At 39.0% G+C, this 24,951-nt stretch overlaps 1 protein-coding gene across 1 annotated transcript in view; it reads left to right on the plus strand.

Moving 5' to 3' along the window:
• The window catches only part of RGS6 (regulator of G protein signaling 6), a 595,776-nt gene that overhangs the window by 417,101 nt on the left and 153,724 nt on the right, over positions 1–24,951 (plus strand). The window contains exon 4 of the mRNA XM_042943677.1: positions 3,522–3,621. Coding sequence (XP_042799611.1) covers positions 3,522–3,621 — 100 coding nt within the window. The remainder of the gene's footprint in view (positions 1–3,521; positions 3,622–24,951) is intronic.

The raw sequence follows: 24,951 nt of genomic DNA on the forward strand, positions 1-24,951 counted from the left end.
TTACTAGCTGTCCTTGGGAAAATCACTTAACCTCTCTAAGCCTCAATTTCAACATATTTACTGAGTAACTTTCAGGACCGAGAAATACATTAGTCAATCTATTCAAAATAATACCGAGGACAGTGTTGATCATATGTAGGTGTTCTTCAGGTGTTCTGAAAATGTGTGCCATTATAATTTATATAAGCTCCTGGAGCCCACTTTTGATTTTTTGGTAGGTCTGTACTCTTAGCATTTTACCAGAAACCATGACCCCCCAAAAAAAAAAAATATATATATACATATATATATATATATATATATATATGTATATATATATTCAAAAGCAGTATTATTAGCTGATGTTGCAATGGACCGTGCTCTGGAATCAACCTCAGCTATCACAGATTTTCCTGACACAACAACAGAATGGGCTGCAGAGGAGTGTAAGGCCCTAAGAATTTTCAAGAAAATGGTAGGTGGTGTAATTGGAATTTCTAGATTCTTAAAATCATTGGATTTTAGGACCCGACCTCCAGGACTCATTGATTCTTATCATTAAGCATTTGTGTGGCTTCAGCAATTTTTGATAGGTGCATTTATTTTAGAGCCCTGTTGTATCAGTAAGCTAGAGCCACGATTCTTCTGCATAGCAAACCACCCAAACTCAGGGACATACAACAATAAGCTCATGGGTGTGCAGGTCAACTGAGGTTTGACCTGTCTAGCTATGTGTTGGGTCCCTTCTGCTCCAGATGTGTCTCACCCTTCTTGGAACAACAGCTATCTGATATAGGAGGGCAAGAGAAGAGGCTGAGCATGACCAAGCAGGTGCATTGAAAGCCTCTGCTCACATCATGTTCAATATCCTCCCATTTGCCAGGCGAGTCACATGGCCCAAGCCTAAAAGTCAAGGGGCAGACTCCCTGCTCATCATGATGAGGCCAGGGCAAGGACTTGGGTATATATTCATACTATGGAGGATTCAAGAACGGGGGACCAATGAACATTCTTTCACCCATCTTGTGTTGTAAACTATGCTGCAATGTAATTCCCTTTCTGGTCACTTAAGGGGGTTATCCTTTTGACCTAGCTGTAACCTCTGATAAATAATATACCTCTTGGCACATAGTGAGCCCACATGAAAAGAGAAGTCTTCTTTAATAAATACATCCTTTTAAGATTCAGTGGTGTGGTGCAATGACTAACGAATCGTGGAGGCTTCCTCTGCATAGCCGGTCTTTAAATCCAGCCCACATCAGCAGAGACTGGAAATTGCTATCATCTAATGACAAGTCAGGTATCTAACTGAATTGAAATATTGGCTTGCCTCCAATTCCCGATGATTTTGAGTCCATTTTATTAAAAGCATCAGGGTAACTGATACTTCTGGCTTCAGATAGCACACTAGATCAAAAGCATAGATTACCTTGAAAACATGACCATTTTTCCTAGGAATAAGTCTCCTTGGCTATCAGTAAGGAATATTCAGACTACTCTGAATCATTGGGTTGAGTTTAGGGGCAGCAAGGCAGGGCACTAGCTGAAACTATTACCAGGAATGTGGATGAAAATTTTTCTTATCCTGTCATTTAATGGGTCTTCAGAGACTTACCTTTATTTTTAGCATGATATATTCATCCACTCCCTAAAGGGCCAGGAACTTAAGATTCTTTCTCATTATCAGTACTTCTCAGGAAAACCCAGAAATATCCAAAGGAAAATGGTCTCCCTGCTCGGCTGCTTTTATGGGAATCTTATTGGGTGGCAGAGCAGCCCAGGGGTAAGAAGCCTGAGATCTAAGGTCTGTGGCTACGTTTAAACTCAGATCCACAAATGGGTAGCTGTGTGACCTTGGCAAGGTTGCTTAACTTCTGTGGCGGTCATTGACACTGTTCATAGATGGTCAGTTCCCCTCCCCTCTTGGCACCAAGAAGACTGGAACCCTGGCTTCTTTGTGGGTGGGTGGTGCTGTGTAACTAGATCTGGTCAAAGAATTCTGAGCAAAGGTGTCATATGTAACTTCTTGGCTATAGCATTTAATAACCAATACCAGATTCTCCAGAATTCTCTCTTGTCCCTTTAGCACAATGACGAGCAACATTCTAGATGGTAGTTATTCCATCAGCCTAGTTAGTAACTACAGTAGGCAGAGTCCCCCTGGTGACCTGTGATAGACTTGAGCCATGAGAGAGAAATAAACACGGCTGTACTGAGCCATTGGGAATTTGACAGTTATTTGTTACAATAATTTAATCTGGTCTACCCTGGTTGATACACCTCACTAGATCTTTTTATCTGAAAAATGAGGATAACAGTGGAATCTAGATTATTAAGTAATCATAAACATTAAATAGGATAATATTGTATGATACTTAGAATAACACCTAGCACATAATACATTCTTAATATATTTTAGCTATTATATATTATTATCAAGTTATTCTGTATCCTAACCTCATTATTTATTTTTAACAAGTTATTTATGTCTATCAAACAAGTTGCCATGTGACTTTGAGAAAGTCAACCTCAAACTGCAATTGCCAGTATGTTAGACTAGATGGGCTATAGTTTTAAATCTCTAGACTTAAAATTTTATGCATCTTTGATAGAAGCACTCCGAGAATCCGTTTCACAGATATTCTTTTGCTTAGGGAAATAAGATGTGTAATAAAAGTAAACCTCCTCTTCTCCCCTATTCCAGTCGCTCCCTACCCCCACCTCCTCAAACAATAAGATCTATGTCCTTGTCACAGATTGTTCTGTATCCTAGTCTGAAGCTTTCTGCCCAGGAAATTACATCTGACTTGTAAATTCTTAGCTACAAATTGGTTTCCCAATTTAGGCACCTAAATCCTTAATAGTCCGTCTCCTCTCTCTGTTCTGTTTTCAATATATGTACATCGCAACTTGTTTTATTAATAAAATCTAACTGACTTCAAGCCACAGCCCACCGTCGTCTTTGTTTTGACAATGTGACTTATTTAGTCCAAAAGGAAAGGATTCTGTCTTTTGTCCCACTTTAGTCCTGGCTTAAGGTGACCACCCTCACACCACCACAAACAACCACTGAAACCTGTCCTCCGACTTCTCGGAATCAGAACTTTCCATGTCTTTATCTTTTCTCCTGTGTGACTCTGGCTGGCTCCTGCACTGGTCCCAAAGACCAGATGGTTCATATTGTCCAGGCTGTGTATAAACCCAACTTGGGAAAGAGGAGGAATCATTGCAGACATATTGAATTACATGGTGGATCTCATTAGGAATCCTAATATTTCTCCCTCCTTACCTTCTTGATCTCAGAGTCTGTTCTTATAGACCACGTTTTATGTTCTCGTATATAACCTCATGGCCTCATCCCATCCCCAGTGCTTGGTTTATTGCAGATCCTGCTACTATGTTTATTGACTGCCTAGGTGGAGGCTGTTTTTTTATGTCTATTGTTGGCATTCATGTTCATACATGTTCATTATGGCTGTTAATAAAGGTATCATTTATCATTACGTTATGGGAGAAAATGACACTTCCTTATTCTCTTTCAGATTGAAGACATCATCACAAAGATGCAAGATGACAAGACAGGGGGTGTGCCCATCAGAACAGTCAAGAGCTTTCTCTCCAAAATTCCCAGTGTCGTTACAGGTAAACTTTCTCCTTACAAGGTGTTGGTGGCAATAGGAAAAGGCCACTGAAGAGTTGTATAGTGCTGATTGTGACCTGGGGTGTGTCTAAAGATTTGTGGATAGTAAAGATGATACATTCAATGTGCTTCTTAGACAAAGTCGAGTTGTGGTCATGGTTTCCAGAAGAAGCTGCTCTTTGCCAATGATTAAGGATGGTTTTGCCATGACCACCCTTCCGTGTATAGGCTGAGGCTTCTGGAAAGAAGCTCATTACTGACCTGAATAGCCCATCAGCAGTTTAGCCTACGAGATGTACACAAGCACAGGCATATTAAAGAAATGATTTTAGATTTAAACAAGCTTTAAGAAAGTCTTATGTTCAAATTCTACAAAATGCTTTTTTTTTTTTTAATTTTTTCAACTGACTGTACTTGAACTCATGGAAGAAGTGGTTTTAGAATATTTTTTCTGCAGTACTTTGGGGATTTGGTGTGTTTTGTATGCTTGGACATTTCTTCAAAAATTAATTATGAAGTATATCAAACACATGGGTATAGTTTCAAGTATAATACTAAAATAGGCCACATGTGTCTACCAGCCTGCTTCCTAAGTAACACATCACCAGTATCTTAGGCCCCTTATGGGCCTAATGGATGACATCTACCTCCCTTCCCTCAGTAGGTAACCTCTATCTACTCTTATCCTGATCAGTTTGTTGCCTTTCTTCATAATTTCGCCACATAGGCTTGTATCGTATCTAAACAAACAACCAAATAAATTAAGATAAAACTTTAGAGAGTTCTCTCATCATCAAAATCTAGTTATTCGCTTTCCAAATTTGGGGAGCCAGAAGGCTTCAGTTTCTACTACATACTTATAAAATAATTAAGATAAAAAATCCTGACAACACCAAGGGCTGGTGAGGCTATGGAGCAACTGGAACGCTCACACATTGCTGGTGGGAAGGTAAAAACTCTGGACATTTCTTATAATACTAAACAAATGCTTACCTTATGACCCAGCAATCCCACTCCTTGGTATTTATACAAGAGAAACAAAAACGTGCACTCAGACGAAAACTCATTAAGTATTTATAATAACTTTATTTGTGATCTCCAAAGCCCAGACACAACCCAAATGTCCTTTGGTGGGTGAAGAAAGAAACAAACTGTGGCACACCCACATTCATCAATAGAAAGGAGTGAACTGTTGATACACGCACCAACTTAGATAAACCTCAAAGTTATTTTTCTGAGGGGAAGAAGCCAGTCTCAAAAGATTACATTCTGTAGGATTCCATTTACATGACATTCTAAAAAATTCCAAAACTACAGTGACAGAGAACAGATAGATCAGTGGTTGACAAGGATTAAGAACTGGGGAAGCGTATGATTATAAAGGGATCACACAAAGGAATTTTATAAGGTTACAGCGGAACTATCCTGTATCCTGATTGTGGTGGTGGTGGTGACATTAATCTATACATACGTCAAAATTCATAGAACAGCATACACACACACACAGAGTCAATATGTGTATGTTACCTTAAAAAATAAATATACTCAACTGAGGCACGCATAAGTATCCTAACTCATTATTCAGACTGTCACTGTTTAAACTCAGGTGCCAAATAGATCTGGATAATGAAGGTTGATTGTATTGTTAGTATGCTCTAATTTTGAAATTTTTCTAAATGGAATTATAATATTGGCTATGATATATTATTTTTTCATACACTTCTGGATTTTGTTTGATAAAATGTTGTTTAGGATTTTTAATCAATTTTCACGGGACAATGTGTTTATTGCTTTTCTCACTTACCCTTCTTGCTGCTTTGGGTATCAAATTTATGTTAGATTCCTAAGATGAATCATGGAGTATATTTCTTTTGTTGATATCGTAGTGTTCTCTGAAAAATGTTTTTCTCTTTAATCTAGATTTTAGGTGTTTACTTTCAATTATTTTATTTTTTTTATTTCTTGAATTTCCATCTGGTTCTTTCTCCAATATACTTGGTCATTCATTCCACACATATTTCTTGGGCGTTTGCTATTTTCTAAATATTGCTGGCCAGTGGGAATTCAGAAATAAATGAAACAGCTAAAAATTTCTGTTCTCATGGAATTTTAGATTCTAGTGGAGGAGACAACAAATAAATAAAAAAAAAAAACCCGTAGAATTTTAGCTAATGATAAAGGTCAAAGAGAAAAATAAAGTATGAAAGGTGGATGATGGAGTCACAACTCTGAAACAGGTGGCCAAAGAAGAATTCCCTGAGAAGGTAACATTTGAGTAAAGATGGAGGGGAGATGAAGGATTGAGTCATGTGGATATTGAGGGAAAGAGCATTCCAGAAAGCAAGTGCTAAGTCTCTAAGGCAAGTGTGCTCTTGCATACAGAGGAACTAAGAAAAGGGACCCAGAGTAGAGTGAAAAAATGAAAGGGTAATAGGGATGAAGTCAAAGCGATAATGGTGACCATGATCATGCAACCTCTTGGTCACTATAAGGCCACTGGAGAACTTTAAACATGAGCTGTCATGTTCTGACACAAGATCATTATATTGCATTCTGCATACCCTGGGGAGTCAGGAGACTGTGGTAGTCAGACTAGGCTACCAGCATGGGAGACGTGTGAAGTGATCAGATTCCAATTCAAGTTTGAGGCCAGAATAAACAGTATTTGGGGGAAAGATTGGATGTAGGATATGAGAGAAAGAAAGGAACCAATGATGACTCTGCACTTTTGGTTTCACGCAACTGGAAAAATGGAGTTGGCATTAATTTCGATGAGGAAGACTGTGAGTGGGGAAGGGGGTTTGTTTCTTTGTGTAGCTGAAGTCTAAGAAATTAAAAGGTCCATTTTAGACAAGCTAAGTTTTAGGGACCTACTAGACATTTAACTGGAGACGACAAGTAGGCACTTGGGTGTGTGGATCTAAATTTTAAGGGAGAGCCTGAACTGGGCACATGAGTCATTAGAATATAAGTGATATTTAAAGCCATGGGATTAATGACCTCACACCAAGGGATTGAATGTAAACAGAAAACAGTCCAAGTCCTACAATTTGGGATACTCTAACATATGAGGGTTATGGAGAGACGAAGAAATCAGCAAAAGAAAGTGAAAAGGAGCAGCTGGAGACAAAGAGGAACATCAGGAGGACATGGTCTCTTGGAAGCCAGATTTTCTAGAAAGTGCTTCAGGAAAGAATATGCCAAAAGCTGCTGATAGTCATGTAAGATAAGGACTGAGAATCAACCATTGAATTTAGCGACAATTGAATTCAACTGCTGACCTTGATAAGTGCATATTCCATGAAGCATTTGGCAGGGGAGAATGGCAAAAAGCCTTATTGGAGTGGGTTCAAGTCAGAATGGGAGGAGAAATATTTGAGGTAGTGAGTATAATTAATCTTTGAAGGAGTTCTCCTTAAAAGGAAGAAATGCAGGAGGATCTAGACGGGTGAATGAAGTCAGGACACGTAGGTTTTTAAATAATATGAAAGTGACAGTATGCTTGTATGATTAATGGCAATGACTCAATAGGGGTAGAAAAACGGTGCAGGAGATGGAGGAAAATTTCAAGAAGTGATATCATTGAGCAGGTAAGAGATTGAATGTAATGCAAGACAATTGGGGAGCTCTAGCTAAAAACATGTACAATTCATTCATAGAAAGAGAAATGGAGGTGCAGTAGATGCACAGAGGTACAAATAAGCATGATGGCGGGAGGGGGGAGCTTGTAGTAGTTTTCTTTTCACTGCTTCTATTTTCTTAGTAACATGAAAAGGAAAGAAGGTAGAGATATTAGGTTTGAGAAGAGATCAGAAGCCATGCAATAGTCGTCTAGGGGTCTAAAGAGATTGACTGGACTAAGGAAATAGAGTTTTGACTGTGAGGTAGCATTAAGGACCCTCTTGAGATTATTAATATTTATGAATTTAAAGAGAGGCAATTTCTCCAGCCACATTTAGCTCTCTGGGTTTGGACGTGTATCAGGTAGAAAGGTGGACTTAATTAAGGCTCTCGCAAGTATGAAGAGTATGATAAATCAAGGGAAAGGCAAGAGAGTAACTGAAATGATTGACCATTAAATTTTAACTGAGCAAGGATGGAAGTGAAACATGAGATGGGTGAGGAATAGTGGAGAGTAGTCATGACCATAAACTGTAGGTCTAGTGGAAAGGAGTTTTGGAGTTGGAGGCCAAAGTAAGAGAGCTAGAAATGTAGGGGATGGTGTTTGGATAGCCGAATTTTTTTAAAGGGCACTCTTCTAGGTTTTTTAGATTTTTTTGTTTATTATTTATTTTTGAGAGAGAGAGAGAGAAATAGAGAGAGGGAGAGGGAGTGAGTGGGGAGGGGCAGAGAGAGAGGGAAACACAGAATTTGGAGCAGGCTCCGGGCTCCGAGCTGTCAGCACAGAGCCCGACGCGGGGCTTGAACTCACAAGCCGTGAGATCATGACCTGAGCCAAAGGTGGAAGCTTAACCAACTGAGCCACCCAGACATCCCTAGCAGAATGTTTGAAATTGGGATTATGGGAATAAGTGACTGAGATAGAATAGAGGGCAAGATCACTAGAAGAGAGGAGGTCAAGGAACCAAGGGGCCATGATTTGGGGAAACTGTGCTATGTGGGTATTGAAATCATGACTGGGGGATAGTTAGAGGCAGTGATTGTGAGTCTGTGGTTAAAATCTTCATGGAATAAGAGACAGAGGCCTAGGCATCAGTAGATGACTTCACAACAAGAGCAATAGATGATTTAATCTGATGTCATGAGAGTCAAAGCTAAACGTTTCTTTGGAGAAGAGGTGGGGAAAGAAGACATGAGAGGCTAGAGGGTCACTTACCTGCCTTCAAATGCCATGGTGTGTAGAGCATGGGAGAGAAAATAGCCACCACCTCAGAGAGCCACAGGGAACCAGAGCCACTGAGGAAGAAAAAGATGAAAGGAAAATTAACTGAAAAGGATGAGGATATGAAAAATTTTATTTAGGATTGACCATGAGCTCCAGAGGGCAAGGAAAAGCGTTTCAGGAAATGATGCATACATGACCTGGGTAATTAATGTCCATTATTGCTATGTACCAGGCACTAGAGTAGTCACAGGACGTGTACAAATAAATGAAAACCTGATCTCTGCTTTTCGAAAGCTGTTAATCTAATGAGAGAAACAGACACAGGTAGACCAATAATTATATGAGCTATGTATTCTAATAGCAAAATGAACAAAGCCCAGAGGAAAGAATTGTGAGTTTTCCTTGAGTAAGTCTAGAACATTTCTCTAAGGATGTATGTCATTTTTTTCAATGTTTATTCTTGAGAGAGAGAGAGATTGAGCACAAGCAGGGGAGGAGCAGAGACAGAGGGAGACACAGAATCCAAAGCGGGCTCCAGGCTCTGAGCTGTCAGCGCAGAGCCCTACACAGGGCTTGAACCCACGAACCGTGAGATCATGACCCGAGCCGAAGTTGGACGCTTAACCAACTGAGCCACCCAGGTGCCCCAAAGGATGTATATCAGTTTTTATTGCTACATAACCAACCATCACAAGTCATAATGATTTTTTTTATTTCTCATGATCAGGATTGTTTGAATTGGCAATCCAGGTGGTTCTCCTGCTGTTCTCACCCATGAAGCCCTAGTCATCTGATGGTTCAATTGAGACTAGAGGTCTACGATGGCCTTACTCATTTGTTTGGTAGCGGTGCTTACTCTTAGATGGCACTTCAGTTCTCTTCCATATCACCTTGTATCCCTCCTCCAGTAAGTTAGACTGGGCTTCTTCACAGCCTGATGGTCTCAGAGTTCCAAGGGAGAAAACTGCAAGGTTTCTTAAGGTATAAGCTCCAGAACTTATGCAATGTCAAGTACACACAATCTGTTCTTCAAAGCACATCACAAGACCAGCCTAGATTGAGGAGGATGGGGAAACCAACTCTACCTTCTGGTGTAGGAGTAGAATGCCACATTGACATAGGGAGACATGACTCTTTGGAGGTCATTATTATAATGATCCACCACATGAAATAATTTTAGAACTGGATCTTAAACATAAGTTGAAAACTGAGGAAGGTCATTCAGGGCAGAAAAAATAGAATTTTCATGGCCCAAATGCATGAAAACTATGCCAGGTTGCAGCAAAGATGAGCTTGCTTATGTGGTTGTAATTTATTTTTTTATTATTTTTTTAATGTTTATTTATTTTTGAGAAAGAGACAGAGCATGAGCAGGGGAGGGGCAGAGAGAGAGAGGGAGACACAGAATCTGAAGCAGGCTCCAGGCTCTGAGCTGCCAGCACAGAGCCCAACGTGGGGCTCGAACTCATGAACCATGAGATCACGACCTGAGCTTAACCGACTGAGCCACCTAGGCATCCCATGTGGTTGTAATTTAAAACACACTTATGTGTGTATGTGTTTGAAGAGAAGAGCACATTGGCAGAACACCCAGAGGAATTAAACGGATGTGAGACTTAATCTTAATAATGGATTATAAATGAACTTGACTTATAGACTTTATCCCAAAGGCAATGGTTTTAAATGTGATCATCCATGTGTTAGAAGCAGGAAGAAACAGGGAGTGTAAAGACGAGTTAGTGAATCTTTATATGGAGGAGTCTAAGCAGGAAATAAGAAGGGCCGTGTTTAGAACAGCCACAGTATCAACTAGAACCACAGCTTTAGAGCCACATCTCATTTAATCTTCATGAAAATCCTGTAAGGTAGGAACTGTTATTATCTCCATTTTATAGGTGAGTAACCTGCAAATTCAAGAGCCTAAGTTACTTTTCCAAGGTTACACAGCTAGTCAGTAGCAGGACCTCTGCCTCCAGGGCCTACCTGTGAAAGAATAGTAACTATAAGATTCAAGACACCTGAAGGAAAGATAGAATATAGAATTGTTAGGACTTGGTGACTAGGTGCGGGGCAAAGGGGAACTCATTCAAAATAGGATCCCAGTTTACATGATGGATTGAATACATTCATCTTTTTCTCTTTTGAAACCCCACAAAAATCAAAATAAAGGATTTTTAAAGATGCAATCCCAAAGTTGGAGGCCATTATGGTAACAATCCAATGTGAAAAGTGAACATCCTTGGATTAAATATCCTTGAAAAGATAATCCAATGCAAAAACAATCAATGCCTCGCTCTCCAGATGTGCACATATGTGAGAGACTCGTGGAGAAATGTTTCCCAACACAGACAGTAACAACAAAATTCAGAGATCTGAAAAGCAGACGGGTACATTGTAGCTGGCACAGCTCTGAAGCAACCATCACTAGTCAGTGGGAAAAGCTAAAAAACTTTAAAAAACAACTCAATTTATATGATAGAGTCCTCAAGAGGCTCAGACACTGGTAGTTCTATCTAGTTAGAATGCATTTGGCCAACATACTCACCTTCTCCTTAACCACCACTGCATGGACAAATCACTAACTCAGTGCCTACTGTTGAGCACCATCGGGTCCCACACTCTCAGCATACCTCAGGCTGGAGTTGAGGTTGTCCCTAACACCAGTTAAACTCCAGGACAAAAGGTAAATCTCATGCTCAACCTGTTCAAAGTCTCAAACATGATATTCAGCCAGCACCTGCTGTGACACAGAGAACAGCTAGCAATTGGAATACAGGAACCTCATTCGGCAATGTCAAAAAACACAGAAGAACTTAAGTCTGCACCAGTGGGTATTCAGCAGCCACAGACTGAAACAGAATTTAGCTGTAAGGTTGTTGGTTTGGAGCCACAGCTGTAGCCAATCCTATGAGCAACATGTTTAAACCCATACCCAGAGTGCTAGCACCAACACAGAATCCCAAGCTGTTTACCTCCACCAACCATCTCTAGAGAAGAACCTGGAATGATATTTTTGGAACACATTATGCCTCTTCACCTTCCTAAAGTTACAGGTACTAGAGTAGAGAGCTACATCCACACTTGATCTTAGCCAAAAGGCCGAGAAGCGATTCACATCCAAAGAAAATCTACATCGCTGAGACCTTCGGGTACCAAATCCAAGGAGGAAATCCACAAATATATGGCCACTACGTTACTGTGCCAATGGATATTGTGTGTACAGAACAGTAATCACCCCATATGGCAACTTCCCCCCCCCCCCACTCCCCAGGCATCAGCCTCCATCAATCTTTCTAACCTTTAGTGAAATAGCCAATCACCCATCACAAACCAGCAGATACCCTTTCACACATTTTGGGAGTTTTGTCACCAACATTGGAGATTCCCCTTCATGAATAACAGCTGGGAGTAGCTTTTTCTCTTCTGTATCAGGAGGACCCCATTTCCTCTGCAAAGATTAGAAGGTAAAAATTTTAAATGATGGATGAAATGACTCTTGTGTGACCAACGCAGTGTTTCTATCTCTTGCATTGCTGGACAACCAGCTGTCCATACTTACATGTGGCTACCACCTGAATAAAACAGTGACTACAATGAGAGAAGGCATGAAGATGGAGACAAATATCACAATAATGAGAGTCCTCTGGTGAAGTTGGGAAGTATGAGATTCCTCCCAGATGCCATATTGATGAGGGGTATGTAAGGTGTGTCTCAGTGTATCCAAGACACCATCACTAAAGAAGTTCTAGAAAGCTACTCATCGCCACTTTCTCAGAAGCGTGGTGAAAACCAAAGATGAGAATAACATTAATCTGAAAGTATGCCTGCTAGAAGGACCATCTCTGTGCTGTCCAACAACTACCCTGAGTTGAGAATCTTACCAACTTACCAAGTCATATCAAAGATAAATACGAAACAACTGTTAGTGACCTACACCAAGTAAAGAAACTAATACACAGGAGGGGCACCTGGGTGGCTTAGTCAGTTGAGCATCCAACTTCAGTACAGGTCATGATCTCACAGTTCGTGGGTTTGAGCTCCACATTGGGCTCTGTGCTGACAGCTCAGAGCCTGGAGCCTGCTTCGGGTTCTATGTCTCCCTCTTTCTGACCCTTCCCTGCTCATGTTCTGTCTCTCTCTCTCTCTCTCTTTCTCAAAAATAAAAACATAAAAAAAATTTAATACTAATATACAGGAATATGCAGATATGTATGTTTGTAATAAATCAAATGAGTGAGTCTGGGTGAGAAACTCCAAACTGAAGGTTCTAGAATATAAGGAAAAGACCCCACATAAAGAATGTATTTTTTAAAAAAAAAAAATCAACATTGGAATAAAGGAAAATATACAGACCTAGTACGTAGACTAACAAAAAGAATTTGTGAGGAATAAGGGTGGGGGTTATGGGAAGATATAAAAGCTGAACATCGAAATAAAGAAAGCTTTCTAGAATTCACAGGTGTCATTAAAGGGGTCCCTGACACCCAGTGACACAAAAAGGTCAGAGTTGAGTGGATGTTATTTCTTTCAGAGGAGCCCCTTTGAAGTAGGCTTTATGGTACATTTGTTTACAACTTTCCTAATGTGTTGGTGTCTATCAGTTGGAATTGGTGACACAAGAGGGGACAGGCATTTCTTGACCTTCCATCTAGCAAATCAGATTTATCTGGTTAACTTATGCAGGACCCATAGAGAGCCTGGAGAAAAAGTACCTATTTGGATCATTTATGCTGAAAGTAAAACCTTTTCCTGTCATGTTACTCTGTTCCTTTTCTTCTAGCCTTGAAATATATGTTCTAACCTTATTGGTCAGATCTTTATTAATAATAATTATTTAATAAAAATAGACATAATGATTTTAAAATTCCAATGTAGTTAACATACAGTGTTATATTAGTTTGAGGTATAGAATATAGTGATTCAACAATTCCATACATTATCAGAGCTCATCAAAGTAAGTGTGGTCTCAGTCCCCTTCACCTATTTCACCCTTCCCCCAACCCCTATAGCCATCTGTTTGTTCTTTGTAGTTAAGAGTCTGTTTTGGGGGTTTGTCTCTTTTCCCCCATTTTTTTTGTTTGTTTTGTTTCTTAATTTCTACATCTGAATGAAATCATATGGTATTTGTCTTTCTCTGACTTATTTTGCTTAGCACTATACTCTCTAGATCCATCCATGTCATTGCAAATGACAAGATTTCATTCTCTTTTATGGCTGAATAATATTCCATTGTATATATGTACCACATCTTTTTTTTAAATTTTTTTAATGTTTATTTATTTTTGAGACAGAGAGACAGAGCATGAACGGGGAAGGGTCAGAGAGAGGGAGACACAGAATCTGAAGCAGACTCCAGGCTCTGAGCTGGCAGCACAGAGCCCGACGCGGGGCTCGAACTCACGGACCGTGAGATCATGACCTGAGCCGAAGTCGGACCCTTAACCGACTGAGCCACCCAGGCGCCCCGTACCACATCTTCTTTATCCATTTATCTATTGGTGGACACTTGAACTACTTCCTTAATTTGTCTATTGTAAATAATGCTGTGATAAACATGGGAGTACATATATCCCTTTGAATTAATGTTTTTGTATTCTTTGGGTACATGCTCAGTAGTGTGATTACTGGATCATATTTTAATTCTTTTTTTAATTTTTTGAGGAAACTCCAGTACTGTGTTCCAGAGTGGCTACACCAGTTTGCAATCCCACCAACAGTGCAAGAGGGTTCCTTTTTCTTCACATCCTTGCCAACACTTGTTTCTTGTGTTTTGTATTTTAGCCATTCTGACAGGTGTAACGTGCTATCTCATCGTGGTTTTGACTTGCATATCCCTGATGATAAGTGACATTGAACATCTTTTCATGTGTCTGTTGGCCATCTGTATGCCTTCTTTGGAGAAATGTCTGTTCATGTCTTCTGCCCACTTTTAATTGGATTATTTCTTGTTTTGTGATGAATTGGATAAGTTCTTTATATATTTTGGATATTAACCTATTATTGGATATGTCATTTGCAAATATCTTCTCCTATTCAGTAGGTTTGTCTTTTAGTTTTGTTAATTTTTTTTCTGTGAAGAATTTTTTCCTCTGTGAAGAATTTTTTTTCTGTTAATTTTTTTCTGTTCAGGAGACATATCCAGAAAAATGTTGCTATGTCCGATGTCAGAGAAATTACTGCCTGTGCTCTCTTCTAGGATTTTTATGGGTTCAGGTCTCACGTTTAGGTACTCAATCCATTTTGAGTTTATGTTTGTGTGTGGTGTAAACAAGTGTTCCAATTTTATTCTTTTGCATGTAGCTGTCCACAGTTTTCCCAGTATAATTTGTCGAAGGGGCTATCTTTTTCCCATTGAATATTCTTGCCTCGTTTGTTGAAGATTAATTGACCATATAATTGTGGGTTTATTTCTGGGCTCTCTGCCCTATTCTGTTGATCTATGTGGCTGTTTTTGTACCAGTCCGTAATGTTTTGATTACTACAGCTTTGCAGTATAACTTGAAATCTGAGTTTGTGATACCTCCAGTTTTGTTCTTCCTTTTCAAGATTGCTTAGACTGTTTAGGGTCTTTTGTAGTTCCATACAAATTTTAGGGTTGTTTGTTCTAGTTCTGTGAAAAATGCTGTTGGCATTTTGATAGGTATTGCGTTACATCTATAGATTGCTTTGGGTAGTATGGACATTTTAACAATATTTGTTTTTCCAATCCATGAGCATGGAATATCTTTCCATTTGTTTGTGTCATCTTTACTTCTTTCATCATAGTTTTATGGTTTTCAGAGTACAAGTCTTTCACCTCCTTGATTAAGTTTATTCCTAGGTATTTTATTATTTTTGGTGCAGTTGTGAGTAGGATTGTTTTTCTTAATTTCTCTTTCTGCTGCTCCATTATTAGAATATAGAAATGCAATGGATTTTTGTATATTGATTTTGTATCCTGTGACCTGATTGAATTCATTGATTAGTTTTTTGGTGGGGTCTTTAGGGTTATCTATATATAGTATCATGTCATCTGCCAATAGTGAAAGTTTTACCTCTTCTTTATCGATTTGGATGCCTTTTAATTCCTTTTTCTGTCTGGTTGCTGTGGCTAGGGCTTCCAGTACTAAGTTGAATAAAAATGGTGACAGTGGACATCCTTGTCTTGTTCCTGATCTTAAGGGGAAAGCCCTCAGTTTTTCACCACTGAGTATGATGTTATCTGTGGGTTTTCCATATATGGCCTTTTATGTTGAGATATGCTCCCTCTAAAATAAAGGCATTTGATAAAAATAAAAGACTTTTATTGGCCTAACCGTATCAGGATAGGATGGTAAAGGGGGCCCTTTTACCTAGTGTAAAGACTTGAGGAAGTTTCAGATTTGGGAGCAAAGACACAGGATCAGTCTTAGTCACGTGGAGCTAGAGGTTTTGAAGGGACATTTAGGCTGTATTATCCAGGAGACAGTTGGAAGTGAGGAACTGAAGTCCTGGGGAATGTTTTTCATAGGATATATGGATTTATGAATCATCATATCCTAAGTGGCAAGGGGTTTGGGGCTCATGATGCAGTTCTAAGATTTGTACATCTTCATGAATAAGCTCTATACCAATCTATCACCTACCCAGCCTGAGATAACACATCCCCGTATTCTATGATTTTGAGTTTGAAATTTTCCTGCCAATGTGAAGAAATTATCTTCACTTCTCAGATTAAAACTCATGGGCAAATTCATAGATGTTGCTAGAATGAAGCGAGTGAAGGGGTGCCCATGTCTGTGGGTTAGACATCTTGGGTTTGGGAAGGTTACCCCAAAGAGTAAACGTCCTGAGAAAGGGAATGAATATGGTTAGGAGAAAAAGAGCAAACGTAAGAGATACCCATTAGATTACGACCTCTCCCTAAGAAGTGAAAAATTAAGAACTAAAAGATACAAGGCTTAGAAATAAACGACCTTCAGGGAACACAGATAGAAAATAGGAGAGAGAAGAAGTAGTGAAACAAGGAGTAAAAAGAACCCAAGATCAAAAGCCAAGGCTCATTGGCTTTTGGGGGCAAGGCTCATTCATAAGAAATGAAAATCTATGCCAACCTATCTCACCCTCCAGAGGCTTGGTATTTCTGAGCAAATTGCACCCAGAAAATGCACCTCATGATCACCTTAACCACTTCCTCTTTAGGACAACAGATCAGTGTCCTTGGGTCCTCCCATTTTGTTTTTTTGTTTTTTAATTTTTTAATGTTTTATTTTATTTTCGAGTGAGCATGAGCAGGGAAGGGGCAGAGAGAGAGGGAGACACAGAATCTGAAGCAGGCTCCAGGCTCTGAGCTGTCAGCACAGAGCCCGATGCAGGGTTTGAACTCATGAGCCGTGAGATCGTGACCTGAGCTGATGTCAGATGCTTAACCGACTGAGCCACCTAGGTGCCCCTTGGGTCCTCCTTTTTGAACAGTAGGTATCTAACAAAGATGTTGGAGCTAAGATGGTGAGGTTTCTGAGTTTCCAACTTCCAGCCTGCCAGTTCTATCTACTCCCCACTTGCCCTGCATGTGACAGACACATCCTGGGCCGAATGCCTGCCAACTCCAGGAAACTAGCCAGATTGCACGGCCTTGCCCAGCTGTCATAGACAGTCATTCCAGGATAATTCTCTGTCACCTAAATGTCATGAGGAATTTTCCAGGGACTTTAAAGATTATTTTCTTCCAGCCCACCCTCAGAAACACAATTTCCTAGCATGCAAGAGCCATAAGATTCATCTAGTCTCACTTATTCTTGCAGATAGGAAAATTGAGTCCCAGAGACATGATGTAATGTGCTCAGAAATCACACAGCTTGTTAGGGACTGAACCAAGATAGAATCTGGATTTCATGCTACCTTTGCAATGCTGCTTCCATTACTTCATGCAAAGTTATAGACTCTTGAATTGGAATAGTTTAGATGACGGATGCATTCCCCCTGAACATGAGAATCACTTGGGTAACTTGTTAAAAAGTACCGATTCCAGGGCCTCCCCAGGGGCCTGGGGTCTATTTTTAACGTCTTCCCAGATTATCTAATACAACCTGTCCGAATTTGGGAATCAGTACAAGCACCACATTCCTGGCAAGTACTCTCCAGCCTCTGCTTTAATAACCAGCAATGATGAGTGTCATCATCTCTCATTTCATCTTTGGACAACTTTGGCTTTTAGGACAAACTTCTTCCTTATAATGGATGGAAACTTACCCACCTCCCCATAGCTTCAATCCATTAGTCCTAATTCTTACATTCTGTATCACAAAGAATAGAGGAAGGAATTTGATTAAAAGTACATCCACCTAGCTCTTCCTTAGGAATTTTTATTATACAAATAATTTTCAGACGATATGCTGGGTATATATACACATAGTTTTATTCTGCTTATCTCAACACGTTTCTTCATATGTACACATCTATCTCTTTTTGTAGTTCACAAATTTATTTTTAATGGCTCTATGTTGACATAGACTTTTTAAAGTGTTTTCCTTATGGGTTCTTGGCAGTAGAGTTTGGGTGATAGAGCCTGGAGATGTAAACTGCTTCAGTGACGTGCACTGGTAAATGTGTGACCTTTGACCCTCTTTGGGCCTCAGTTTCCTCATCTGTTAATTGATAAGTTTAGATTAAACAATGTGGTCCATGTCGACTTTGCGTATGAAGGCCTATATGAAGTTATTGCTTTCCACTTAGTTCTTTTGATGTTCTGACTGAATCTAACCCTGGGTTAATCTAGACCATCAGTTTTCTCTTAAACTGTGATGCTTTCAGATGAGAAAGTAAGAGAATCTGGTTAGAAAACCTGAGAGTTACCCCAAAATTAATCAACATTCTTGGTCTTTGTTACTCTCCTTCTGCTCCTAAATCACTGAGAGGAAGAGGAACTAAAAAAATGACTTAGAGACAATTTGTTGGGTGCTATAGGAGGCTGAATAGTAGCTTCCAAAGATATCAGTCCCTAATTCTTGAAACCTGCAAATGTTACTTTACGGTGACAAAGGGTCTTTGCATATGTGACTAAGTCAAGGATCTTGAGATGGGGAGATAATCCCAGATTATGTGAGTGAGCCCTGAATGCACTCACATGTATCCTTGTAGAAGAGAGTCAGAGAAAGATTTGATACAGACAAAAGAGGAGAAGGTCATGTGATCACAGAGTTAGAGGTTGGAGTGACGTGACCACAAGCCATGGAATATGGCAGCCACCACCAAAATCTCCCTTAGAGCCTCCAGAGGTGGTGTGACCCTACTAACCTCTTACGTTTTGGCCTAGTGAAACTGGTTTCAGACATCTGGCCCCCAGAACCATAATAGAAGAAATTTCTGTTGTTTTAAGCTACACAGTTTGCGGTGGTTTATTACAGCAGCCATGAAGAACTAATACAGGGCCCAGATTGCACTAAACACATTGTAGCATGAAAAAAATGGCAGAGTAAGCGATGTCTTAGAAGATTGTGATGTTCTAGGGGCGCCTGGGTGGCTCTGTCGGTTAAGCATCCGACTTCGGCTCAGGTCATGATCTCATGGCTTGTGAGTTCAAGCCCCGCGTCAGGCTCTGTGCTGACAGCTCAGAGCCTGGAGCCTCTTCAGATTCTGTGTCTTTCTCTCTCTCTCTGCCCATCCTCTGCTCACACTCTGTCTCTCTCTGTCTCTCAAAAATAAATAAAAACAGTAAAAAAAAATTTTTTTAAAAGAAGATTGTGGATGTTCTTAATTGAAAAAAAGGCAAAAGTCTATAAATATTTTTTCAAAGTTTAATGGAAAATATAAATTATAATATTCATCCTGAAAAGAAATTGCACTGACATGTACCTATATTGTATAATTACTCAATGAGTAGTTAGCTTAAATTACTTCATAATGCTATAATACAAGTTTTATTTGTTCTTGTCTCAATGTAGATACATTTTATATATCCTGAATATTGCTATTATTCCTGTACTTGTGATGAATTCTATTCAATCCATTATTAGTATATAAATATCATTTATTTTTTAATTAGTATGCCAGAATTTATACATGTGTACGTATTATTCCCTTCAAATAGTCACCTTGAGAAGTAGCATATTTATTTTAAGAATCCTGCCATTGCTGTCATTATTTCCAGAATTTCTCTCTGATAAGAGGTTATAGAGCTTCTAGAATCTGCTTAAATATCCTCAACAGAAGCAAAGCCACAAATCTGTATCCATATCCATATGCACACACATACATATATATTGTCAAAATAGATGTTCAGTTTTCTGCTTTGGAGAATAGGGAACTAGTCTACTCAGACCAACTGTCTAGCTGAGAGCAGCTCTAAAATCCAGGGGAAAAAATAAACTTGATGTTATTGGAGAGTTAACAAGAGAATGAAGAATTACTGAGCCAAGATTCATGATAATATGAAAATCCATAGATATCATCCTGGCTTGGGGGACTATTTACACCATGGGGAAACTTGACAATCCAAAGAGGCAACTGGAAAGCTGAGAAGTGCTTTTGATAATATAATGGGAGGAGGATAACTAAAATTGGAGCTGAAAGACCACTGAAGATGGGGATTCTGGTAAATCCTCCACTCTTTGGATCAAGACTCTGAAAGGCTAAACGTGAAGTAAAAATACTCAATCTCCACACAGAGTGAGGACCAGCTCCCAGTAACTGACACAGACCACAAAAATCTAACTTCTTGACGTTGGTGCAAAGTGATCCCAGGTTGTTAGTGCCCTTCGGCACTGGAAGAAGCAGAGAATTTTATTCTAGTCCTCCAATTATTTCTACCAATGACTTTCCAAACATAAGGGGACATGGTAACATGAATGAGAGCTCATAGAAACAACAGATGATGGAAACAAACTCAAAGGAGCTCCAGACTGAAATTATCTGACACTAAAAGAATTGTCATGACTGTGTTCAAGAAGATGGAGAGCAAAGAAGAAAATTTCAGCAAAGAACTGCAGACCATAAAAAACAAAAAAACTTATAGAACATTTTTTAATGGAAATTCTAGAACTGGATAAACTTAATAACCAGGATTAAGAAGGGAGTGTATGGGTTTAATAGCCTATTAAATGTGGCTGAAAAGAAAATCACTGGACTAGATGGTCGTTTAGAAAAAAAAATGAAGAGGAAAAAGATTTGAGAAGAAAGGGAGAAAGGTATAGAATATATGAGAAAGTGAAACGTGTTTCGTTTAATGGAGTCTTCTATGTAGAAAAGAGAGGGAATGAGGCAGAAACAATATTTGTAGAGTTGACTGAAAATCTTTCCAAAATTAATAACAAAAACCACTAGCCCACAAAGTCAGGAAGCCAACAATCCTACAAAAAAAAAATTACAGCTAGATAAATTATAGGAAAACTACAGAAAACCAAAGACAAAGATACAAACTGTAAGGACAGCAAGAGAAAAAAAAAATCAGATCTAACTGTAAAAAAGCAACAATTAGACCAACAGCTGGTTTTTCTGGAGGAACAGTGAAAACTGAAAGACCATAAACTGAAGGCAAATAATCGTTCATCTAAAATCCTGTACATAGCAAAATTATCCTTATTCCAACAAATGTAACAGCTTAGATAAAAACTAAAAATTCCTTGACACACAAATTACCAAATCTGACATACGAAGAATCTTAAAGTTGAATAGAACATTTCCTGTTTAAAAGAATTGAATTAAAAGTTGAAAATGTCCCCACAGACAAAAATAGGCCAATTGACTTCCTAGGGAAATTGAATCAAAGATTTAAAGGAAGAAATACCAGTTCTACATTGAGAAGGTGAGAGCCCTTCCCAGCTGAAGGGCTGGAATTTTCTGAAGCCAAGATTATTCTGGTACCAAAAACAGACCAAGACATTACAAGAAAACTATAGTCCAATGTCTCTCATGAAAACAAATGCAAACTGTTAAAACAAAATATTAGCCAATTTGAATCAAGCAGTCTTATCTGTCAGGAGTTGGCAAATATTTCCTTCTAAACCACCAGGTGGCAAATACTTTAGGCTTAGCAGTCTTCGTTGCAATTATTAGGACTCTGCCATTGTAATGCAAAAGAAGCCATAGAGAATATGCAAATGAGTAGGGCTGGCTGTATTCCTATGCAACTCTATTGACAAATATACATAGAGGCTATCCTTGGCCTACACTTCCTTGACTTGGGTGTAGCTCATAAACAAGACATTGAGGAAAAAAATAGCAGATGCAAAAAGATATATGCAGTACAGTTTCATTTATATAAAATTCGAGAAACAAACTATGGAACAATAGTATTGAGGAATATAGAAGAGGTGGTAAAAATAATAAGAAAAGCATGGAAGTAACTACCATTTACTACTAAGGGACAGGGAGTGCATTACAATTGAGACCATACATCTTGGGAATGTTACAAAAAATTTTTAAACCTCAGTTAATGGTGACATGAGTGTTTTCTTTCAATTTAAACTGTTTTGGGTGTGTAATGTTTCACAATAAGAAATAGTTTCTCTTTTGTTCTTTATTATAAAAAGCAATTTCAAGTCAGTTTGATGAATAAGGTCTGGGGAATGCTAATTGCCAATGCAATTTTGGTTTAAATAAGATCTGACTCTGAATAAATGAAGCTGGGTTTCTTGTTGTCCTTATAAACTTGTTCCTGAGTTTATTTCCAAAGAGGATTTCAAAAAACATTTGTAGCATAGCCAATACTGATTGAAATAAGGGTGTAGCCTCTCAGGGGCCTGGCCAACTCTGAAAAGGACAATGCTTAATTAAATATTGACTAAGCTGTGTTTGCCTTAACAAATATAACTCTACTAACACATTTCCTTTAAATGTATGCATTTTAACTTTCTTCTGATGAAGTTCATTTTAGTAACAACATCCTGAAATCCTGTCAAGTTATAATTGTGAAAGCAAAAAGCATAACTGGTATTCTTGGCTTTTGTGCCATTAAAATCTTACTCTAAATGTCACATTAATTCATCTTTTTCAAATTTTTCCTTGTTTGATTTTTTTTTCCTTTGAGAAGAAATGCTAAGTGGAATGAAAGCAGAAAAAGATAGCTCATTTATTAAAAGCGAAACTATACCACACAACCTTCTAATGTGTTCACTAAAGAAAATTTTTTAAACACTTCTATTAAAAAGTCTGTCTCAGAGTGAGATAAAATGTAAGAAGAGAATGAGTCCACATTTATTGTAACTGATCCAGGGTCACTGGTTTCTTTTCTAAAGAAAGAATCGGGAAACCATTGTGGACACCGTCTCCTGTAACAAAGGGTGTTGGGCTAGCAACAATGACTGTTGATTTCACTGAATCCAAAGACAGAAAAGCAAACCCTGTGATGGCTAGATGTGTTGCTGGTAGGAAGTCTATGTAAAGATGGTGAACATAGAGACCGTTTGTTTGCAGCTTAGCAACTTGTGTAGTTGATTTTGTCCTTCTATTCTACTGAGAACAATGGTACCCGGTAAAGCTTTAATTTACGGAAACACAAAACATTGTTACTGGCATATTAAAACCGTTATGGCATGTGTTACATATTTAAAAATTTAGAGCCAAATTTAGAAGTTGTCATTATGTCATTTCTGAAGGCTATTTTTCCCCCCTTAAACATATTCACCTTAATATGTTTTGTGCAAAGAAAGCCTAACTCTTGCCTTACTTGCACTCAGAGGAAATTTGAAGTTATTTTTATATAAAATCAGATACTAATACTTTACCTAGTTAATGGTTCTAAGACATCATTTTCTAGACCCAAGAACACTATCATTGACTAGGATCTTCTGCAGAGTTCTACCTTCAGAGTTCTACCTTCAGGTAATATGTCCCTGGAGCATTATTTTCCTCAGAATTAACGATGGCAGCAACGTTTATTGAGCTCATCATAGCTAATATCGTTGACTATCACCATTGTCTAAAACACTCCCACTTTTATCCTGATACATATGAGCAAACTGCTGGAATGGAGGGTGGGTTGGAAAGTCCTAAGAAGGCACTCTCAAGAGTCACTATTTATAGATTTTCCTAAACAACAGTTCCTAAATCCAAGTATTTCCTCCCTTTAAACCAAGTAAGGAGGGCTCCAAGAAAATCACTGGTGATGATTAGGGGGTGCCACAAGAAAGGACATATTTAGTTCTCTCCCTAACTAGATTCTTGCTGAGCTGTTGAACCCATGGTTCTCTCCTGCTTCTGCCACCAAGAAGGAAAATATGGAAGAGTTCATGGGAAGCTTGGCAGGTTCCTCTCTGAGTTTGTGGCTGTATGTGAACCAAGAATGTCTGCTTCTTGAACCAAAGAGGCTGGATGGGGCAACCCATCACCGCAGCGGGCAATCAGGGCCCACAGCGTGGTATGATACCTGAAGAGAAAAATAGGGAACTCTGACCTCTGACCCCCAGGATCCCTGTGGCCCTTGGAGGCTCAAGGAAGGATCTCCATGGAAATTGAAAAAGAGATGGAGAGAGGAGAAATAGAGGAGCAGAACTTACCCTATTCCACTACAAGACCCTCTGGACAAGGCTGGTAGAAAAGAAAGAAAAAAGAGTGAATTGGGATTTAAATTTTAAATAGAACTGATCGCAAGGAGTCAGAAAGCTAAAGGCTCTGCCCAAGAAGTCATTAAACAAGGGCAGCGGAGATCTGACTTTTCATGTTTCAGGACGGTGATCAGGAAAAGCAAAATCATTTCACGTTTGTACCTCATTTCATTCATATTGTTCAATAAACTGTATATAATACTGAATGACAAAAGGAAGCTGGGACTTCTGTCTCTGACCATATAGCCAACTCGATGTCAAAAGAGTACTGTTCGGTGCAGAACACAGAACTGGTGAGAACGAAAAGGAAATCTTTAGAGGCCATCAGCTCTAAAGATGAGAAATCCAGAGAAAGTGAGAATCTAGAAAAGTTAATGAGTATTAGATCAGCCTTTTTTTAGAGGACATCTGTTAATCCTGCATAGTCCAGAGCCTGGATTTTAAGAGCCATGCATGTGGGTGTCAAGAAGCAAAATTGAGTAGGGAGACGGTATCTTCATAGATTCCTGAGGGGCAGTGCCATCATTGGGTGAACCAGAAAAAAAAAAATGAGCCTCAGAAAAGGAGATGATGGGAATAATCATTTTAGCCTGGGTTATTATTAGAGTAAAAGAAAGGGCAAAAAGTACCTCCCCAGCTAATTCATAATTCCAGATTCTAAGTCTCCTCTTGCTGTTGTGTGTCACCAAACTCCCAGGGACCAACAGGCACCAAGCAAAAAACATAAAATTTCTCCATTTCAGTACTGCCTCCAGCTACCCAGCAAACACACCTCCTCTATGGAGGAACACACTTTAAATATGGATGTCAAAAATTCCCAGAAAAAAAAAACAGCCACTAGAAATGTAAGAAAACAAACCAACGAGTGAAGGTCAGAGAAAGCACAAACATAGAATAAAGATTGTGGGTGCTGGAATTATCGTATATGAACATAGAATAATTATTAGGTCAGAACATAAGAAATTGCCATTTTTGTACCTCAAAAC

Source organism: Panthera leo, chromosome B3 (assembly GCF_018350215.1).
Source record: "Panthera leo isolate Ple1 chromosome B3, P.leo_Ple1_pat1.1, whole genome shotgun sequence".
Taxonomy (NCBI): domain Eukaryota; kingdom Metazoa; phylum Chordata; class Mammalia; order Carnivora; family Felidae; genus Panthera; species Panthera leo.